Below are 22313 nucleotides of genomic sequence, written 5' to 3'. Positions count from 1 at the left end.
AATCTAGTGCAGCAAAATAATGAGAGCGGCAGGTGGTACCTTTTAGACTAACCAATTTGTTGAAGTATTAGCATTCAAGGACCAGAATTCATTCCATCAGATGCATGGAGTAGTAGAGGTGAGTAAAATATACTGATAGATCAGGGAGGTGGGAGGGGGGGGGAAGGATGCAGAAGGCACTGAATAATGTGGGGCAGGGTGTGGAAAGGGAGTGTTAGTTAATAGGATTATAGTTCAGCTACAACTGAGGTAAGTGTGAAAGGACAGGATGATCTGAAAATAGTTAAGGTTATAGATATCTGTAGTGTGCCATAAAGCCATTGTCTCTATTCAGATGTAGGGGTTGTACCCTATGGCTTGGCTGTAGACAATGGACCTGGTGGTAAGGGATAGGTGGAAGCTGGAGGCATATAGATGTGTGTGGCAGTCTGTGGGTTTCCAGTATAATGTAATTCTTATGTGTCCCTCATGTAGGTGGACAGTGGTATCCAGAAAGTGGACTTGCTATGTACAATTGTTCTAGGCTCAGGTTGATGGTGAGGTGGAGTTTAAAAAAAATTCCATCAAGAATTTAACAAAGTGCTTCAAGTCCAGATGATGTCATCAATGTACCTTAGGTGGAGGAGTAGCTTCTGGATATAGGAATTGAGGAAGTATTGCTCTAAGTTAGCCATGAAAACATTGGTGTACTACGGAGACATGTGGGTTACCCATGGCAATGTTGTTGACTTGCAGGTACAAATATTCTTCAAATCTGTAGTTGTGTGCAAGGACAAAATGGCAGTGTGAACAGCCGAGATGATATTCCTGATAGCTTGTCATCAGTCTTTATTAGGGGACATTGGTGTAAAAGGCTTCAACATCCATGGCTGCCAGAATGGGAGCTGGGAGGTGGCCAATAGAATGGAGCTTCCTCAGAAAATCAGTGATATCACGAAAATAGCTCGCAGTGCTGGTGGCATATATTCAGACACTCCTACCATGAGGGTGTTGATGCTAGAAACAGGGCATCCAGGATTCCTTGGTTTGTATATTTTGGGTAATTTAGAAAAAAAAATTAAATTTACATTTGCCTTGCCTTGACCTGGATTGGTCACTTGTTTCCAACAGTGTCCAATCCAGGTCAGAAGTACTGTGCAGGATCCCAAAAGGTTGGTAGATTCCATGCTGCTTATCCTAGGGATAAACAGTGGATTTCACAAGTTCATTTTAATAATGGTTTATGGACTTTTCTTCCAGGAACTTGTCAAACCATTTTTAAATCCAGCTAAACAGCTTTCACCACATCCTCCAACAAATTCTAGAAGTTTAATTATGTGTCAAGTAAAAAATGTGTTTTCCTTTTTGTCTTAAATGTACTATTTAGTAATTTCACTGGGAGTTCCCCAGTTTTTGTACATTTTGAAAGATTAAACAACTGATTTGCATTTACCCATGTTACTTCATTCATTATTTTATAGATCTCTATCATAGCTCCCCTTAGCCATCTCGCCTCCAAGCTGCAGTGCCTTAACCTCTTTAGACTTTCTTCATACAGGAATTGTTACAGCCCCTTTATAATTTTGATCACTCTTCCCTGTACTTTTCTTAATTCTGCTTTATCTTTTTTTTTTACATATGGTGGAACAAAACTACACACAATACTCTCTGTTTTATTCTCCATACTTTTCCTAATAATTCCCAGCATTCTATTTGCTTTCTTGGCCGTCGCCACACACTGAACAGAGTATTTCAACATATTATTCATAATGTCACCTAGATCCTTTTCCTGGGTGGTGACTCCCAACGTGGAACCTTGCATAGTGTTTCACTTTGCACTTGTCCATATTAAATGTCATCTGCCATTTGGATATCCAATCTCCAAGTCTTGCAAGGTTCTCCTGCAATTTCTCAATTCTTTTGTGATTTAACAACTTTGAATAATTTTGTATCAGTAAATTTGATCACCTCATTCCTTCCCATCTCTAGATCATTTATAAATACATTAAAAAGCAGCATTCCCATTACAGATTCCTATGGCACTCCACCTTTTGCCACAGAGAAAATTGAGCATTTAGCCCTACTTTATCTTTTAACCAATTCTCAATCCACAATCAAACATTGCCTCCTATCCCATGACAAATAACCTGTCTGCCACTGTGATCTAGAAACCACTTGTGGAGGACCAAGAGGCTTACTTGAAGTTTCCATTGCCAAAATTTGCAAAGCTTCACATATCTCGTGAATGTGCCTTCTTGGTCGCAGCACCAACCTTATGAAACTCGTTTCCGTTAGAAATTAGATTTTGTGATTCGTTCACTCAATTTAGAAAAATGTATTAAGATCTTTTTATTTACTTTAGCCTGTGGTTAAATTTGCTTGTTTTTGACTTCTGCGATTAACTGTTTTGATTTCTTTTATTTGTGTAATATATTTTAATTTTTTAAATTTTCTTGATTTTTACTATGTTTTGTTTTTATATTGTTTTAACTTATGTTATTTTGTTCACTGCCTGGACCTTAAGGGGCACATCTTTAAACCTGCGCGTGGGCATAGATTTGTTCGCCCAACCCGGCGCGAACAAATCTACACCCGATTTTATAACATGTACGCGCTGCAGCGCGCATGTTATAAAATCCAGGGTCGGTGCGCGCAAGGGGGTGCACAATTGTGCAACTTGCGCACGCCGCGCCACGCAGCCTTCCTCCATTCCCTCCGAGGCCACTCCGAAATCGGAGCGGCCTCGGAGGGAACTTTCCTTCTGCCCCTCCGCACCTTCCCCTATCTAACCCGCCCCCCCCAGCCCTATCTAAAATCCCCTCCTTACCTTTATTGGGAAAGTTACGCCTGCCTCTGGGTAGGCGTAACTTGCGCATGCCGGCTGGCTGCCGGCACGCCATCCCCCAGCACGGTGGCTGTTCCGGAGGCCTTGGTCCCGCCCCTGGAACGCCCCCAGGTCGGCATCCCGCCCACGCGCCGCCGAACCTATGCAAAATAGGCTTGGCTCGTGCAGGGGCAGCTTTTTGGGGGTTACGCACGTAACCCTTTGAAAATCTGCCCCTAAGTGTTAGGCGGTTTATAAATCTCAATAAATGTAAAAAAAATAAATTAAAAAAAAAATGTAAAAAAACACTCTGAAGTGATCTGCCAATTTGTTCTAGATCCCAATTGCTTGTAGGAGGGCTTTATGGCTGCAAGCCCACTCCCAGATTCTTAGGGATTCCGGGTAAACAGTCCATGACTCTGAGCCCCCTTGCTAGTTCATGCAGAAGATTGCTACTTGTCAGTTTGGATTAGAATTCTTTACAAAAAGATGTGAAAAAAACTCTACGCATGTCTGATTGTTCAAAACTCCAGAAGCCTGACCATCAACAGAACATCTGTTTCAGAGCAAACTCCTTGGGTTCAGAAAGCGCCTGTGTGTTCACCCCATCCCGATGTATGCATCAGTTAACAACGTAACTTGATGCAGTAGAACCCGAAGGAGGGCTCCCTTCTCCAGGACATTTGGGCTTAGCCAGCACTTGACAGACTTTCATATCTGTGGTGACCCTCACTGGGAACAAGGGCTGAAGCAACTAATTCCATTGAGCAGGAGGCGCCACTGGAGAACCCCTAGGTTGAGGTGCGATATAGGAACCACAGGCACCACTGCTGCCATGTGCCCCAGAACAACCAACTTCTCAAGCTGGGAATTCTCACTGTAGTAGGCTCTGGATCAAGGCTCAGAGGCAGAATGCCAGCTCTGATGGAAGGAACTCTGTCCTCCAGGGAGTATGGCCATACTTTGATGGATTTGATTCTTCAGGGCAAAACAAGGTTGGCAAAGTTGATAATGAACCCCAAAGACTGAAAAAGATAGATCATCTGCTACAGAGAGTTCAACATCTCTGCTTGTGAAGACTTAGTCACTAACCAAACACCATTGCCGCTTCCTGTGACCTTGGGTAAATGACTTTACCCTCCATTGCCTCAGGTACAAAAACTTAGATTGTAAGCCATCTGGGGATAAGGAAACCTGCAGTATCTGAATGTAATCCAGTCTGAAGTGCCAAAAAGAAGAATATAAATACATAAATAAAAATAACCAATCATCCAGATAAGGAAAAGCACAAATTCCCCAATGACAAGGAGAGCCGCTGCTACTGCTAGCCATTTCGTGAAGACCCTCATGGACACTGAAAGCCCGGAAGGTAAGACCTTGTACTGGTAGTGCCATCTCAATCATCTGGCTATGGTTGCTTTAGAGGCTGCATCTTCATTCCACATACTACCATATAGCACGAAAAATTTGGTTTTTCAAAAAGGATTCATCACTTTTAGATACCTCCGTAGTATATGCCTGACATCCAACAAATGGAGATCCATATCCTTTCAATTATCTTTGAAAGTTGAAAGGGACACTAACTGATTAGGTTAAAGGGAGACATTATTTTGGGCAAAAAAGATGTTGAGTGAAAAGTAACCAAATCTGGCAAAAATATACCAAATAAGGGTGTCTAAGTGATAGAGCCTGTAGCTCTAAGATACACCTGATAGAACAAATGGGCACCAGGGAAGTCATCTTTAAGGATGACTGTTTTATTGGTTCAAAAGGATTCTGGGGCATAACCCCTTTAAATAATGTCTGGCACCCACCAGTCTGCTATTATGTGGGTCTACTCCGTGAGAAAAATAAAGCATCCACCTACTGGTGGTATCACAGAATGGACCTGCTGTATATCACTGGGATGGGCAACTTGAGCTTCATAAAAGGAATGAGGCATTCCTGCTAATCTGCAGGGGCTTGTATTTCATTGATTTGAACCTTCTGAACTCCCTGAATTGCTGGTGTCTTGGGCCTTGAGTGCCTGGCAGAGCTTTGTCTTCTGAGGCTTAGATTCCTTAACTCATCTTTCCAATTCTTTTCCAAATAGCAGGCCTCCTTTAAATGGCAACTTTCAGAAGTAAGACTTGGCTATCGAATCCGCCAACCATTTGTGTAACCAGAGGAACTTCATGGCCTTCACACCTGAGAGACCTGCCCAAAAGGCCATTTGAATAGTGTTTGCAAGGAACGCTATGCCAGAATCTAGTCTTGCTGAGGCTTCACTATCTGGAAGTTGCTGGGTCCAGAGAACTACCACTCAGGCAACATAAGCCCCATAGGTGGCTGCCTGAAGAGCCATGAAAAAAAGGCTTGGTTTTAAGATAGAAAAATTGAGGCTATCTTGAAGGTCATTCAAAGCTGTTCTGCCTTTAACTGGAATCATTTTGTGAGTAACCACTGTGACCAGGGCATCTCAGAAGGTAATTCATTTATTTTACTGAAGATTTTACTTCCCTTTAAACCTCCCAGAGGGAAGCCTCATTCTGTTGGTATCTTTTCATCTGGTCCCCAGCCTTGGCTCCTGAAATTGTAGGATGGCCATTACATTAGAAGTCAGGGCCTAACAGTTCTTTCCTAAATCCTCCAGACTTTTAAAGAGTTGAGTGTTTGTATTTAATACTGAGTGCTTGTATTGAAAAAAAAAAAAAAAACCACAAAAAAACCCCAACAACCCAAAAAGTAGCCAGAAGCTAGAAATAAGCTAGGAGCAGTGTATATCAAAGTAAAAAAGTTGAATAGTTCAGCCTAGTTACTCACACCTTGGAAAGGTGTTGAGGTAGTGTGATTGGGTTTGAATAGGGACCAACATTTGTTACTCAAGGGAGCAGTGAGTCACTCAGGCTGACTAACTGAAGTTAGACTGTATTTCCCAACCCACCCACCCCTAGCTCATCCCTTAATTTATAGACAGGTGCCACTTTCACAAAAAAAAACCAAAAAAAAAAAACCACATCAACAAAAACTTTGAGAATTCAATCAGACCCCGTTGGCCACTACCAGACACATAATGAATTCACTAATACATTTAAAGGAAGTTAGACACATTCCTACTCCCATAGTAACCTAAAACTTGGAACTGATCAAAATTGAGATGAAGGCAGCAGTCCAGCAGCAAGAGGGGGCTTCCCAGTCTTTTGCATTGTCACATGTATGATTTTTTACCCACCGGTGAAATGTTGTACATGTGCATGCGATGCAAAGAGCTCCTGGCTCTCAGAGAACGAGTCCGATCTCTGGAGGCTAGAGTGGCAGACCTGGAGGAGCTGAGGCAGACAGAGAGGTATATAGATGAGACCTTCAGGGACATAGTAGTCAAGTCCCAACTTCAGACTGGCAGCCCTGGTGCTGCCTTGGAAGAAGGTCTCATGATGGGAGAGCACCAACCAGGTGTAGCAGGAAAGGATCCTGTAGCAAGGATCTGCTCTCCAGGTGATGCATTGTCCTTTCGCACTGAGGATATCTCCCCAGACATAGCTGCAGCCGAGTAGCAGAACCCTTTTCGCAGATCCGGGAATCAATTGGCATATCGCGGCCCCTGAAGAAGGTTCAACAGAAACATGAGCCGTGTCGGGCCAATGCCAGCATGATATCCCTGCTGCAAAATCTGCTACGATAAGTCCAATTTTACTGCCTTTAAATTGACTTAACATTGTCTTAAAAAATTTTGAAAAATTGAAAAAATGCAAAACAAATTTTGGAGAAACCAATGATTAAAACTCAGTGCCAGTCTTTCAAACACTACATGACCACACAACCAATATAGTGGCTGTCAGGGCCATCTCATTTAAAGCCCCCCCAATCTAGCAAGCGAAGATCTTCAAGAACAACCTTTTAAATAAGAGAGCCCAACTATTCCAGACATCCCCAAAACCTTTTCAAGAGTGACAAAAATTTGTCACCAGAAGGCTTTTAACTTGTGGTATCCTGTAAACATATGACCCAATCCATCCTCCTGAAAGTTCATTTTAAACATAGCTCTGAATTTAATTTTGTATCCTAAAAGCCTGGTAAAATATATCCTATGTAGCAATTTAAATTGTATTTCTCTCATGGCAGCAGAAAAGAGGTACCCATATAGCATTGTAAAGGCTTGTAACATAATATCTTCCCTAATGTCTTCCCATAAACCATCACTCTATTGTGTTGCTAGTTAAATGAGGAGAAGGGAGCAACGACAACATGCATAGACCAGACAGCAATTTTATTATACCTAGGAACAGTATCCAGAAATTCATCCACGGTGTCCAGATGCTCATGTCAAGGTCAAGGGCAGCAGAAGCTTGTTGATTGGTTTCAAATTTCTCATATAAATTTGTCCAGCAATGATTGTGAGTTTTGTAGATGATCATGGAATGCAGCTGAAACAGCTTGCTTCAGTTCACGTACCAACACCTCCGACCAAATTTCCGCTAATGCAAAGGCCTCTGGCACCATTTTCTCCTCCTGCAGGGATGAGTTTGCCGACATAATCCTCTTAATATCTGCTCATCTCCAAATTTTTTTCTTTTTTTGCAGCAAGAATGTCCCTTAAAATAAGCTCATTCTTAAGTAAATGTTAGACAAAGTGGAGCAGGAATACTGTCTAGCCTGCCAGTATTATTCCTCTCACTGCCATTAAGATCAGAAAGGGCAAGAACCTAATTGCGCAGATACAAATGTGCTTAAGTAACTGGCATAGGCTGCAGATGCCACAAGGAACCAAAAAAAAAAAAAAAATCAAAACAAATAATCTCCACACTTAAAGTATCAAAAGGCTTTTAACATCCCAAGAGCTGAAAAAGTCAATCATGAACAGTGTCACGCTGAATATACAATGTGTACTTTAAATTACCCTGTTGTTGGTTTGATGTCTCCCTGTTCAACTAGTGAGCCACATATTTGCCATATTGATTCCAACAGTACCAAACATGTATGTGCAGAAGATCGGACAAAAAAAAAAAAAGACCGAGTGGCTGATAAGGCAGTTTGCAGGAACTCCCACGCATGCTGAGTAGAGCAAAAACTCTATAAGCTAGGAGAGAAAAGCTCGTTCAACACTGCTGGAGGACATCACCCACATGTCATGGCTAATTCAACTCTGCTTGTCATTTCAGAAAAGCTATTTTTCAGTTTGGAAAACTGACTTGGAGTGGACTGGTCGTATGAGAGCGATCCCCTTTACAGCCCTAAAGGTTTACCCTGTCCCTATCAGAGAATCCATATCCCTCAACCTTAAATGAATGAATCAGCTGAAGTTAGAAGTGTTACCCCTTGTATAAAAAGGGAAAAACAGGAGGGCCAGGAGTTACAAAATGTAAAAAAAAAAATAAAAAGATTCAACTTATGGTGATACTGGATCAGACTTGCACATCTTAAGTCAGAGCTATTATGTGATTCAGTTTAAGGCTTTCATCTCAATGGCTGACCCAGACGGGAGAAAAACAAAAAGCAGATCTAATACACAGTACAATTTATTACTTCAGGAATATACAGGCTGTTTGAACTGGCAATAAATTTCTATGTTGCTGGTACCCAGGAAGCATGAAATCTTCCAAAAGGAACAGTGTAGATGGAACTTCACTGTTAGTAGTAATAATCTATTATCCATTTACATTTGATAAATTGAGATAAAGTGAATCACCCAAGGTCAAAATGAGTCCGTTCTAGAGGAGAAAAAAACCTCCTCATATACCAAGGTTATTTCCCAACATATAACTCAGCACTAAACCACCAGATCACATCACTCCCACTTAAAGCCTGCTTTTCACCATTAATCAACAGATTAGTTAATATGAAACAAAAGTTCTGCTTATGCTGCAGTTCTCTTGCAAGGACGCACACTGCTCCCAAGCAGAGCTGGGTAAAACATGGAAAGCTCCAAGTCAGTATCTGATTCTGGTAAGCCAAAGATCAAAGTCATTAACCATCCACTCTCAACCTGGAAGCATCAACAGCCATGTTTTCCCTCTCCTAGCCCTGGTTCACTGCAGCAGCACAGGCCGCAAGGACACTGATAGATCTACTTTCCCTCTCCCCAGTGTCCTGGCCTCTTCTACACAAAAGTGCACTGCAGAAGAGGTCGGGGGTGGGGTATGGGAACAGAGAGCGGTTTTCGTTCAATAATCTGTCATGGGCATCCTTGGTAAGGTGGTTAAGAAATAAATAAATTCAGTGTCCTCAGTAGTTAAATCTCAAGCGGATTGTGATGAATTGCAGGAGGACCTTGTGAGATTGGAAGATTGGGCTTCCAAATGGCAGATGATGCTTAACGTGGACCAGTGCAAGAAGTGATGCATATAGGGAAAAAATAACCTAACAAACGGGCCGATACAGTAAACGTTTCCGGCATGCGCACAGGCCACTCTCCTGTGCGCACGATTCAGGGGGAAGAATATGCTAATGAGGGCCCGCGGTAAAAAGAGGCGCTAGGGATACTAGCGCGTCCCTAGTGCCTCTTTTTTGACAGGAGCGGCGGCTGTCAGTAAGTTTGACAGCTGACGCTCAATTTTGCAGGCATCTGTTCTCAAACCCGCTGACAGCCACGGGTTCGGAAAACGGACGCCGGCATAATTGAGCGTCCGTCTTCCGACCCACGGGCCGATTTTAATTTTTTTTTCTTTTTGGGGCCTCCGACTTAATATCACTATGAAAAAAAAGTATTGGTAGCCTTAATCCTGGGTTGTGCCAGTTTATCTCAGAGGTTCCTTTTTTTACTTTGATTTGAGGAGCGTTCCTGCTGTGGAGATTTGCTTTAGTCCAAGTGGACCTTACCCTCTATAGTGTTGGCTGCATCACTAACCTGATGTCTATAACTTGATATGATATTAAGTCGGAGGGTGTACAGAAAAGCAGTTTTTCCTGCTTTTCTGTACACTTCCCCGGCAGAAATGCCAGCCTTTGGGCAGGTGTTAATTTTTGAAAGTAAAATGTGCGGCTTGGCTGCACATTTTGCTTTCTGGATCGCGCGGGAATAACTCATAGGGCCATCAACATGCATTTGCATGTTGCGGGCGCTATTAGTTTCGGGGGGTTTGGACACGTGTTTTCGATGCGCTATTACCCCTTACTGGATAAGGGGTAAAGCTAGCGCATCCAAAACGCGCACTAACAGTGCGCACTGTAGCGTATCGGTCCGAAAGTTAGGTTCTACTCTTAGGAGTTACCACAGAGGAAAGATCTAGGTGTCATAGTGGATAATACATTGAAATCATTGGCTCAGTGTGCTGTGGTGATCAAAAAAGAACAGAATGCTACAAATTATTAGGAAGGGAATGGAAAATAAAATGGAGGATGTCATAATGTCTCTGTATCGGTCCAATGTGAGTCTGCATCTTGAATACTGTGTGCAATTCTGGGCACCGCATCTCAAAAAAGGATATAGCTGCACTGGAGAAAGTGCAGAGAAGTGTGACCAAAATGATAGAGGCAAGGAATGGCTCCCCTATGAGGAAAGGCTAAAGAAGTTAGGGCTGTTCAGTTTGGAGAAGAGACGACTGAGGGGGGATATGATAGAAGTCTACAAAATCATGAAACGACTTGAACAAGTTAATGCAAATTGGTTATTTACTTTCTTAGAGAAGGACCAGGGGGGTACGCCAAGAAGTTAGCAAGTAGCTCATTTAAAAGAAATTGAAGAAAATTATTTTTCACTCAGCGCATAGTTAAACTCTGAAATTCATTGCCTGAGGATGTGGTTATGGCAGTTAGTGTAACTGGGTTTAAAAAATGGTTTGGATAAGTTCTTAGAGGTTAAATCCAAAAACTGCTATTACAGTAATTAATAAGCAATAGTAGCTTGAGATCTGTCTAATGTCTGGGTTCTTGCCAGGTACTTGTGGCCTGGTTTGGCCTCTGTTGGAAACAGGATGCTGGGCTTGATGGACCCTTGGTCTGACCCAGTATGACAGTTCTTATGTTCTCAGGGCTTGTGCTGCTCTAGGGGCCAGAAGGGAGGAGGAAGTGAGAAGAGATGCTGAGGGAAGGAAGAGGAGAGGGAAAGCAAAAAGAGAGAGGTAGGAGCAGGAAATAAGATGGATGGGTTGGGGAATTACAGACCTGGAGATGTAGATGAGAGAGATGCAGTCAGGGAGATGGAGGGGCAAGCAAGGATAATAAAGAGGATATGAGCAGTGAAGGTGCAGGAAAAGTTGAAATGGGGACAAGAGAACAAGAAAAGTTAGGGGGGGGTGGAATCAAATTGAAGAGTGAGAGAGAAGGAGCAGCAGATACAGTGGAGTAAAGAAGTGGGGGCAAGCACAAGATGTTTCAAAGATGGACAAGAGGAAATATAAAGGGAAAGGTTACAAATATTTACTAGCAATGCAGCCCTTGAGAGAATGGGAATATAAGCACCAAGCACCTCAGACTCAGAGTCATGGAAGCAACAGCAGCACAAAGAAATTCATTTTAAGGAAAGAGCAATTGTCTGAAAGGCAAATTGATTTTTTTTTGGCCAGAGTACTGTAATGTCAGTGGGCAGGGAACCAGAGGCTGCTTATGTGGCCACAGAAAAAGAATCTGGTGCCCATATCTGTGAAACACTATCTTATATGGAAGGCATAACCTTTCAAAGCTTTTGCCTACCTGAGGTTTGTGTTTGCCCATCATCTATACCAAAAGCTAAAGATTCCATCATGGATGCTTTCCTTCTGTGATATTCCAGGGGTTCCATTCTTCCTGTTGCCACTGCTCGTTCCATGCTCCGCAGGGATTGCTGTTTGTATCCTCCTGAACCATCCATTCCATACTGCCTCTGTTAAGTGAATGGGACCCAAGTTGTATTATCAATGAAATATATCCATTTTAAAAAATTAAAGACCTAATGTTAACGAGAAGTTGGGAAAACAGGCCACAGCTTTATTAACTAGTGACAGAGATGGTCTCCCCTCAGTACCCTAACCACCCATAAATACTATGTCTCCAAGAATCGAAATGCCGTCCGCCTTGGCACAGCAATACAGCCTCCGCCTACCAGCCCCTTGCCGTGTATCCAAGCAAGGGGGCCAAAACATCCAGGCTGGCTAAGCCCAACCGGAACTATCAGTATCACCCCAAAGGACATGTGCACCCAAAACTCTGGCCCCACCCACCCAAGGTGCCTACCAGCTTGAGTACCTCCACCACAAGCCTGGGACAGTGCCTCACTTGTCCAAGGCCCCACCCATCCACCGAGTACTGTGGCCTGACCCCACCTACAAACCCAAAACTCCTTCCAATGCGTACAAAAGGTCATTATTAAAGGAGGTCCTGAGCAATGTCAGACAAATGTATTTTATCTGGCCGGTAGAGCCCCTCACAAAATTTGTCCGCCCACTCGTGCCTCACCTAGTACCCTTCTGTTTTTTGCACCCAAACCCCCACCTGCCTATTCATCTTCTGTTTCCCCCTGCCCCATAACTTCTGATCCCGCCATTTAATTCTAAGTATGATGTCAGACCATATCAATCGAGCCGTGGGTGCCAGCTCCCTAATCTCTGCAGTGTCCCTCTTAATTGCAGCGATCAACTGCTTGCATGAATACCCCCCTCGGTCATTGCCACCCAGGTGCACTAGGACAATAGGTCTAGCGAGCGCTTCCAACTTGCATCAAAAGGTTGGTAGTAACTTCTCATAATATTCCACGCTTTCCCATCCACAAAATTTGCATGCTGCAAGGGGCAAGATTCAAATGCGTGCCATAAGACCTCTCCCGCGTCCTCCTGGTTGCCCAATGGATGAAGGAGTGTCCCAAAATCCAGACGGTCCTTCAGTCCTGGGGCAGACCTACAAGAATTGCTAAGCATTTGCACTCGCGCTGCATAATTTAAGCTTGACGTACAAATCAACAGCGGATGACCTCCAGGACGCTATCCTCTGAATGGTATCAATGATCAGGCCCGCTTGCACCGCATCGTTAGCTACCCCAATTCAGAAAAAAATTGGAATCTGGTTCGAAGTACACCATCAGCATGAACTAATTGGTGTCCGTCCCCGTCCCCCCCCCGTGGGCCTCAGCTGCAAATAGTCGTTGAGGTTACGCAATGGGCATGACTACCTGGCGCAGGCATACCTCTGCTTCTTTCCCCCACTGGTCAGTTTTAGACCTATGGACTAAATCCCAGGCAATCTGATCCTGCAACTGGTTCACAAGAATACCGTTCAAATCCGAATTGGTTTAGGTTGAAGCCACCAGTTCACTAAGCCGAAATGCCCTAAATGCTGATGCTTTTGCCTTTGTCCGTAATCCTGGGGCAGACCTACAACAAGAATTGCTAAGCATTAGCACTCGCACTGCATAACCTTGTCTCAAAACTGGACTTGCAAATGTCAAGCAGTGTGTGCCACAGACGAACGGTTCATGCATTATGGGGCATCTCATCGCTTACGTCCTCTGCTTTCTTTCCCCACCCTGCCAGCTCTTTGACCATGAAGCCACTAAGTGGGTCCCCCCAGCTCTGTGCTTTTGCAAAGGTGGCGAATCCTGCCAATTGAGTGATTGCCGCTCCCCTCGATACCCCATGTTCTTGGCCAAAGAGATGTACTTGACTATGTGCTTACTTGGCACCGCTCCCCCGGACCACCCTAGCCCTTTCAGGAAATCCTACACCTTGATATAACTGCTCATGTTGCTGGGATGACCGACCCTTTCAGTGGCTCCCACTCAGTTGTGCTCCAATTGCCCATAGATTAACTGGGACCAGGACTCAGTCTTCCTCTACTTCCGGAACCTACATATGAAACAGATCCCATTTAGCTTGGGAAAGAGAATCCACGTCTGGCTCCTGGAACATGCCTTGTCTTAAGTATCATATTTAAACCGTATGTATTGCAGCATAACCTCCCTCAATAACATCGCAACCCATGGGCAACACGCAAACTGTTTATCAATGACCAAAACTATAGCCTGATTGTCACACCAAAAAGCTACCTTATTCTGCAGCCTATCACCCCAAATGGCTAAGGTGACTAAAATGGGAAATAATTCTAAGAATGTGATGTTCCTTGCTAAACCACCCGCGATTCAGCTATCCGGCCATGATGCAGGGCATCAGACTCCCTGACAAACTTCAAACCCCCAACCACCGTGTGTGTCAATGTGGATATTGAGGTCCTAACTCTATACCGGAGCTATATGCCACATGGATACGCCATTAAATTATTTCAAAAAGGTGATCCATAGCAACACATCTTCCTTCATGGACCTAGAGATCTGGATGTAATGATGCAGCTGAGAAACCCCCGCCGTGGCATCCACTAACCTCCTTAGGAATGCCCTCCCCATGAGAATTACCCAACATACAAAATTCAAACTACCAGTTATGGAGTGGAGAGCGACCAGCATGCACTTCTTGCCCGACAAGGCATGCTGAAGCATGTTCGGTTGCTTGTCCAGTTGTCATGGGGTAATCTAGAGACCATAGCATCTAGATCGAGCTCTATACCCAGGAATGATGTTATGGTCTTCTCATGTACCAGCGGCATGCCGAACTCCTCAGCCAAAGACTAAAATGCAAGCAACATACATGCGCAGAAATCCAAACCGCAGATTGCCTACGAATAGGAAATCATCAAGCTAGTGTACTATGTTGGGAATCTGCATCCTACTCACTGCAACCCAATGCATAAAAGTATTAAAGAGCTCGAAATAGGTGCAAGAAACAGGAGCACCCCATGGGCATACACTTGTCAAAATAATATAAATCTCCAAATCGAAAACCCAAAAAAGTGGTGGACAGGCAACAATCTGAACACTGACTTAATGTCCGACTTCGCCATTAATGCTCACTTTCCACATTGCCTCAACAAGACATACTGGACTGTGCAGTCTTCCGCGGGCAGGTGATCGTTCACCGAATTCCCGTGAGGGTAAAACAGGTTTTGGATAAGTCAAAACTCACTTGCTTCCTTCTTGGGGACTACGAACAAAGGCAAAAGCATCATTACCTTGAATGGGGGAAATCGGAGAAAGGACTGCCATCTACCCTATCTCCACCTCCAACTTCTGCTGTACTATCTCTGCATGCCAGGCTGATGAAGGGGCATTGCTAGACAAACTATTCATTGTGTCCTTCGGGACAGTACTGATAGTTCCGGTTGGGCTTAGCCAGCCCGGATGTTTTGGCTTCCTTGCTTGGATATATGGCAGGGGCCTAGTGGGCGAAGGCTGTCTTGCTGTGCCAAGGCAGACAGCGGTTCAATGCCTGGAGTCTTCTAGTATTTATGGGTGGCTCAGCTACTGAGGGGAGACTATCTCTGTCACTAGTTAATAAAGCTGCGACCTATTTTCCCAACACTATTACATGGTATTTTGACTGTTTTATTGTATGTTGGGATAGGCAGCTTGCACTATGTTAAGATTTGTGCAGCTAACTCCCAAAATCAGCCAGATAACTTGAATACTGAACTCTGGATTTCTTGCACAATTTCTAGTTTTTTTCACAATGCATAAAATATCAGTTTCTGATGGCATTTTTAGTCACAGTTTTAATGACACAGTTACTTAATTTTACAGTTGTAGAGTGCTACAATTGGCAATGTGTTTGAAGTTTAAAAAAAACCGCCAATAACCAAAGCAAAAAAATATCCCCCCAAAACTAACACTACAAATGGCAGCCTAATGCAGTATCTCTCTCCCTTGCAACAAAGCGAATCATTCATCATGTCCCTATACTGGCCTTATCTGCATTTTGGGTTTTTGTTTTTTTTTTTTTTTTTAACCACATACAGCAGCTTATACACAGTCAGTGCTGCATAAAGCCAGAGCAACAAGGTTTCTTCATGTTAGCCTGTCCTCTGTGCCTCACTAATAACTGCCAACTCTGTCTGGGATCCTTATCCATGAAAGGCCAATTCCCTCCCCCCCCCCCCCCCATCAGGAACAGAAAGGAAACCCCCAGAACTTTTGGATCCAGTGACAAACTCCATATTGTACATGCCCCTACCCCCCCCCCCCCCCCCCCCCCCCGTACCCTTACCTCTCCCTCCACCACAGTTCTGCAAAGCAAATCTTTCCGATGCTCTCGCAAGTTACTTCTTCAAATAAGAGTCGCACGTTCTAACTGTAAGGTCAATGCAATAATCTTGGTGCAAATAAAATATGCGCTGGTTTTCAGTGCATATTTTTAACACCAAGGTTTTTTGAGTTTGTTTTTTTTTATACTCACAAAGAAATAAGCTAATGAAATGCTAAAAGTGTAAAAACTGTAAAATATGCATTCAGCACAGGTCAAACATACATTTTAACTAGGGAAGAGGGTGAGGCATTCATTTACCCGGATAGCCTGTCAGGGAGGCATCCACCGACTCCACATACCTGGATAAATTCAGATTTATCCGTCTATCTGGCAGGGGGAAGCAGCCGCCACATAGATGTATAAATCGGTATTTATCTGGATATCTGCTACGGGATGCTGCTACTTAGCCGTATAAGTAGTTATATGGCTATCTGGCGGCTGCTTCCTGCTGCCAGAGAGGCATAAATCAGTATTTATCTGGGTAATTGGCAGCAGTAGCTGCTGGCACTTACCCCAGAGAGTTTTTAAAACTTTTTTTTTTAAACTTAAAAAAAAAAAAATGTTTTTCCAAAATGCTGGAAATCTTTAACCAGGGGTTAATTTTCCAGCATTAAAAAGACGCACTGGCTAGATGCAGTCTCATTTGCATGGGATATCCATGCAAGAGCGCTAAGCAGTACTCCCTTTTGGAAATGCGCGTTTTCTGCACACAAAACTCCTTGCTGCTTTGGCAAGTTTTGCCCGCAGAAAATGCACATTTGAAGGGTTTGCAGAAAGGTGCGTTTGGCCGAACGCACCTTTCCGGATCGGCCTGTGTGTGTGTGTGTGTGTGTAACTTGTTTGGATCCAGCCAGTACCAATGAAACTTCTCCCTCAATATTTTACACTGGCACAAACTCATAAAAGCTGGAACCCACAGTGAAAACAGAAGTTTATCAGATTTGTTCTGAAGAAGCCTCTCTCTAAAGACGACATGACCCTGCCTAGATAAAAAAAAAAATAAATAAATAAAAAATTCAGCAGTGTAAGGAAGAAAGATGGGAAATAGGGGCACTTGTTTTAAAAATGATTTATGTTAATATTTTACAAAACTGTGAGGCAGGAGCCAGTGTTTATAAAATACTGTGTATTTCTACCCTGAACATACATGCGCATATTTGTAATGCAGGAACACATACGCTCTCTCTCTACCCATTCTATAAAATTACGCACATAACAGCAGCAATGCATGGGCGGAGGGAGGCAGGTGTCTTCTAAAAGTGTGCACATGCTCCGCTTCCAAAAATACTTACTCGCACCATTACTTGGAATCACCAGTTTCTCCCATCTCCACCAGCTCACCCTGACCTCCCACCTAAAAACTACAGACATAAGACAAGTGCAATTTCAAGTCCTTGAGTCAATTAGCAGGTGTGCAAGTGTACGGACAAGTTTGGCAATGCATGCGCATATGCTGCTTACAAAAACAGCAACTCGTATGCACACCTCCAAACCCCACCCTGGAATGCCCTAAACTGCCCCTTTTAATTTTTTCCTGTGTTAACATTTTACGTTGTACTCTAGAAGTTTATAAAATAGCATGTACATGTGTACATGTTATCCACGTAGGCATATATATTAACTCTACATGTGCAACCCCCATGTAATTCTGAAAATAATCTCCCTAAGAAATACATTGGCCTGCTGGGGGAGATTAGTGGCTTCTCCGGGTGATCTGTAGTATTTCTAACAAGCACTATGGTATTCTTCAAGGGTAATTGGTTTCTGATGTAGGATCCCATGGCAGTCCAGTCTGTATAAATCATTTAGCAATAACAGTTTTGCACCTGCAGCTTCTGGAACTCTTCCTGTTCTTGTTTCACTTCTTGAGATCTTCTCTGTCTGTCCTCCTCATCCTGGAGCCGCCTGGTCAGTTCCACATCTCTGGAACATCTGCTTACATTTGCAGCTGGACCCACAAGAGAAAAAAAACTACATTACAGACTCAAACTATGTGAGCTCCTTTGGCTCATTGGCATAGCCCGTTTTTTAATTTTCATATACTATTTATAATTAAGACATGTTTCAGGTCTGACTGTACGCTGCCTGGAGCTGCTTTTTAGAATTATGCAACTAATGATTCATAATTAGCCATATTCCCATAAAAAGTGTGAGCTGACAGGATGCTCTGTGACATGAAATTAGATGAATAGTGAGCAGTTATTGGGGGTTGCAGACACAGACACAGACATGATCCTATAAAGATCAGTTTCCCTATAGGAAATAAGACTAAAAATAGCTGCCCCCTTTCCCCAGCTCAAAAGCATAATGTGGACCTGATCATCTTCCTAGATAAAACTGGTTTTTCTTATTATTATTATTCCCAGCTGACTTACTGACCCAGGAGGTATCTCACAAGGACTTACTGATCATGGACACTGAAGTCTATACGGAAATGATATGCAACAGTTTCCATGATGCATGTGACCTGTGGACCCACCGTGACATGGAAATCAGAGCAGAACCTCTCTTCTGAATGTTCCATATCACTTGTCCTACTACAAAATTATGATACAACCTTGCTTCTGATGCACCAAATAACCAGTCCCTTTTGAGATGTCAACTGCAAACAGAAACCCCAGTCACATCCAGGACTCACACCCTAGCCAGAGTATATATATTTAGTGAATGCAAAGCCATGAAGCCAAGCAAAAGCCTTTCACATGCTCTGTTCAGGTTTGTTAGATCATGCCTATATTTGTTAAAAGAACGGTCCTCAACAATATGTGATGTCCATTTTGCCAAAGCTACATCGGGACAGTAACTTTCAAAGAGACACACAGGCATATGCTAATGTGGCTATTATATAACATATGTGCATGTGTTATAAAATAGCCTGGGGGCGCATATGTTACAGCCTGTTTTGCAACAGGGCAAGCACAGTCGCACATATCTGGGTATAAGCCGCACAAGTGGGGGGATTTTATAACCAGTGCATGTCCACGCCATGACCAGTTCTATCCACCACTTTGCCCAATGTAGAGTTAGGCCCTCCAACCAAAAAGTAAACTGTTAATCATTCAATATTGTTAATTAACATTCTAATTACAAAAACTGATTGGGATATAACAAAAATACTCATTCCTAGAAGATAGAATTAAAACAAAGTATACATATAAAAGAGCTAAACAAATTTTAAAACAAACCTTAAAGCAAAAGCATATATCTAAATAAAAACTCAACCCAACCCCAAACAATGAAAGACAACCAAAATCACTAAAAAGAAAACAAAAAACAGTCCACCCCACCAAAATAAAAAATAAATAAATTAAAAAAAAAAGTTACAATAAAAGACCTCAAACATGACAAACACGCTATGGCTTGACAAAGATACAAAATAGTCTAAGTTTGAAAAATCAAGAGGAATCCTCTAGTTCACCGTTTTGTTTTTTTCAAGCTTGGACCATTTGGAATTTTTTTTTGTGAATCTTGAAACTGGTGATCTAGAGGATTCCTCTTGTTTTTCAGGCTTGCACTATGTTGGATGTTTTTCAAGCCACAGTGTTTTTTGACATTTTTTAGGTCTCTTATTGTGACCTTTTTTGGATAGGCAGACTGTTTTGTTTTTAGTAATTTTATATTTGTCATTGTGTGTTTTGTCTTTTATTGTTTTGTTTGGTTGTGGGCTCTTCTGTGTTTGTGCATTGTTGAGTTTATTTAGATATATGCTTTTAGTTATTGCTTGATGGTATACATTTATGATTTTGATTTGGGAGTTTTTGATGTTCTAGCGCATAAGTTATGCTTTAGCATTACATTCTCTCTTATGGATTAATTTGTTGATAGAAACAATTGAGCCATGTATGTAGTATACATATTTGAAAGCAAAACATATCAGATATAAGTTAGCACATAGCCTGTCTCAATCCATACAGAATGTTAGGTGGATGGGACAAAGACCAGCAGGACCTTCCAATTTCATCAAGAGCTTGATTCATCCAAATCTTTTTGGCTTCTGCCGCACATGACTCACACATCTCCATTTCCAGTTCGTCATCCATACTTATCAGGTTCCTAGTCTGAGTTACTGAGACCAATATTTTAGTCTGCTAGTTCAATACAGGATTTGTTCTTAGACAACAGGGTTAGCACAAATAGTGCACGGGTCATCTTCAGCTTCATGGATATAAACACCAACTGCATAGTCCTGAAAGGTATGATGCTGGGACAGTCCACAGTCCCAAACAACAAGTCTAAATATGACAAGGTAAAAATCAATTCAATATTCACAGTATGCCCAGTTACAAGGTCAAGATATCCAGGTTCATGGAACACTTCACTGCAACTAACTAAGGGTCATGGATACCTTCATCCGGGGTCCACATAGCACAGTTAAGCAGCCTTCAAAAAATTCAGTGGGAACAAGTGTGTGTGAAGTATGTAGTTTGTGGTACTGTGAGAAATGGAGTGAGGCGTATCCCCACCAGACTGAATCACTGCAGTTAAAATTTGCATACACTATGTAGGCCTTTGAACCCACCTAGGGAAGCTAGGGCAGCACTGTGATGTATAAAATGGTTCTATTTTAAATCCAAATGGCACCCAGTCCTAACACACTTTCCAGATTAGATAGAAACACAGAAAATGACACCAAATAAGGGCAGTAAAGCCCATGTACCTTGCCCAATTTCATTCCTGGTGCATAGCCATAGATCCCAGTTGCTATTTAGCTTTCCTTCACTTCCTTGCATCTGTGCTTAGCCCATGCTTAACTCAGATCTTCAGAGGGATAGCCATATTTGTCATTTTTGAGGCGGGTGGGCACCTTATAGTCTAACTAATTTATTGAGGAACGAGCTTCTGAGAACAGAATCAGATTCATCAGATGGACTCTGTCCTCGTAAGCTCATGAATCAATAAATTGGTTAGTCTATAAAGGTGCCACCTGCCTCTGTCATTCATGCTTAACTCAGTTACTGTTTTTGTCTCTACCATATCCCTTAAGAGTCCATTCCATGTACTCATGGAATATTTCGTGAACAAATATTTTCTGATATTGCTCCTGAGGCTACCTCTTTAAAGCCTCATACCAGTCTTATTTTAGAGCCTTTTTTTCTCTGAAAAATGTTGGTTCTCGTGCATTATTTGTACTTTTGAGATATCTGAATGTCTATCATATCCCCAACTACCTCCATTTTCCTCCAGGAAGAACATCTCGGTACTTCAGTGTCATCTTCTATGACTTTTGGTGTAGACTATCATTTTAATAGCCTTTGGCTAGACCACCTCCAGCCTTTCTATACCCTCTCTCAGAAATGGCCTTCAGAACTGGACACAATATTCTAGGTAAGGTCTCACCAATGCCCTGTACAGGATACTATCACCTCTCTTTTTTTTTCATCTGTTTATACCTCTCCCAATGTACCCTAGCATCTTCTGGCTCTGGCCACTGCCTCACACTGTTTTGCTATCTTTAGATCATCAGACACTATTACTTTATGGTCCCTCTCTTTAATCAGGCCCCCCTACCCACTGTGTACCAACCCCTTGGATTTCAACACCCCAAATGGATAACTAGGACTATCTAAAAAAATCTTGTAGATTTCAAAGAGAAATAAATTATGATTATGACAATGACAACATGCAGAAATTGAGATACATGGCGACAAAATAAAATTGCTCAAAATCACAAAAAGATTCAACAGCTATGCCCTAGAACTCTCCTAACCTGTAGTTACAGCTCTATGCACTTGTCACCAGCATCTATGTCTTCCCTTCGCTATAGCATGAGAGAGATGAAACCATAAAAGAGGGATCAAATTTGATCATTTCAACGTACCTTCTATAAAGCTGTTTTCCTCCAAATGCAATTCAACATGTTCCTGAAGAATCTGGCAGTTTGCACAGAGAAGCGCACATATTGGACATTCATACAACTGCTGAGACTTTCCTGTGGGACAGAACATTCATTAAGTGGCACTGAATGTCACCGCTGCAAGCTTCAGGAAACATGATGCGAGAACTGCGTATCATCTCCAATACTTACAACAAAAGTACAAGAATTAGCGTTAAGCGTCCAAAGCCTTCACAAACCTCCATTAAAAAAAACAAAAAAAAAAAACAACCTAAAATTAACATAAAAGAAATGTTCTCATTGTCCCAATCTGATCAGATTTCAACACTGTTCTTATAAAGGAATTGCCCAACACTAAATCTTAAAATAAATAATAAGAAAGACACTGACAAAGTCGGCCATTTCTGCCAGCACCATCTCAGTTTGCCTTCTCTGAGGTTTGCCCAGACCTTTTTGATTTTGTTGTAAGTTCTGGATCCTATAAGATTATCAAAGAACTGGTAAAGAAGGGCAACTAAAGTTTCTGAAAAGGATGGAGGAGCTACCTTCTGGTTCCCCAAGAGGTCATAAGATGAGGCTCAAAGCTGATAGATTAAGGAGTAACTTTAGAAAATACTTCTTCATGGAAAGGATGGTGAATGCATAGAATAGCCTTATGTGG

At 42.4% G+C, this 22313-nt stretch overlaps 1 protein-coding gene across 1 annotated transcript in view; it reads right to left on the bottom strand.

Moving 5' to 3' along the window:
- The window catches only part of ZUP1 (zinc finger containing ubiquitin peptidase 1), a 79724-nt gene that overhangs the window by 48272 nt on the left and 9139 nt on the right, over positions 1-22313 (bottom strand). Inside the window, exons 3-5 of the mRNA XM_029596448.1 lie at positions 21638-21748; positions 17646-17767; positions 11411-11579 (exon numbers count right to left, since the gene is read on the bottom strand). Coding sequence (XP_029452308.1) covers positions 11411-11579; positions 17646-17767; positions 21638-21748 — 402 coding nt within the window. The remainder of the gene's footprint in view (positions 1-11410; positions 11580-17645; positions 17768-21637; positions 21749-22313) is intronic.

This window comes from Rhinatrema bivittatum, chromosome 3 (genome assembly GCF_901001135.1).
Source record: "Rhinatrema bivittatum chromosome 3, aRhiBiv1.1, whole genome shotgun sequence".
NCBI classification, from domain to species: Eukaryota; Metazoa; Chordata; class Amphibia; order Gymnophiona; family Rhinatrematidae; genus Rhinatrema; species Rhinatrema bivittatum.
Note: the sequence above shows the minus strand (reverse complement) of the source record. Positions and strands in the feature narration are given on the sequence as shown.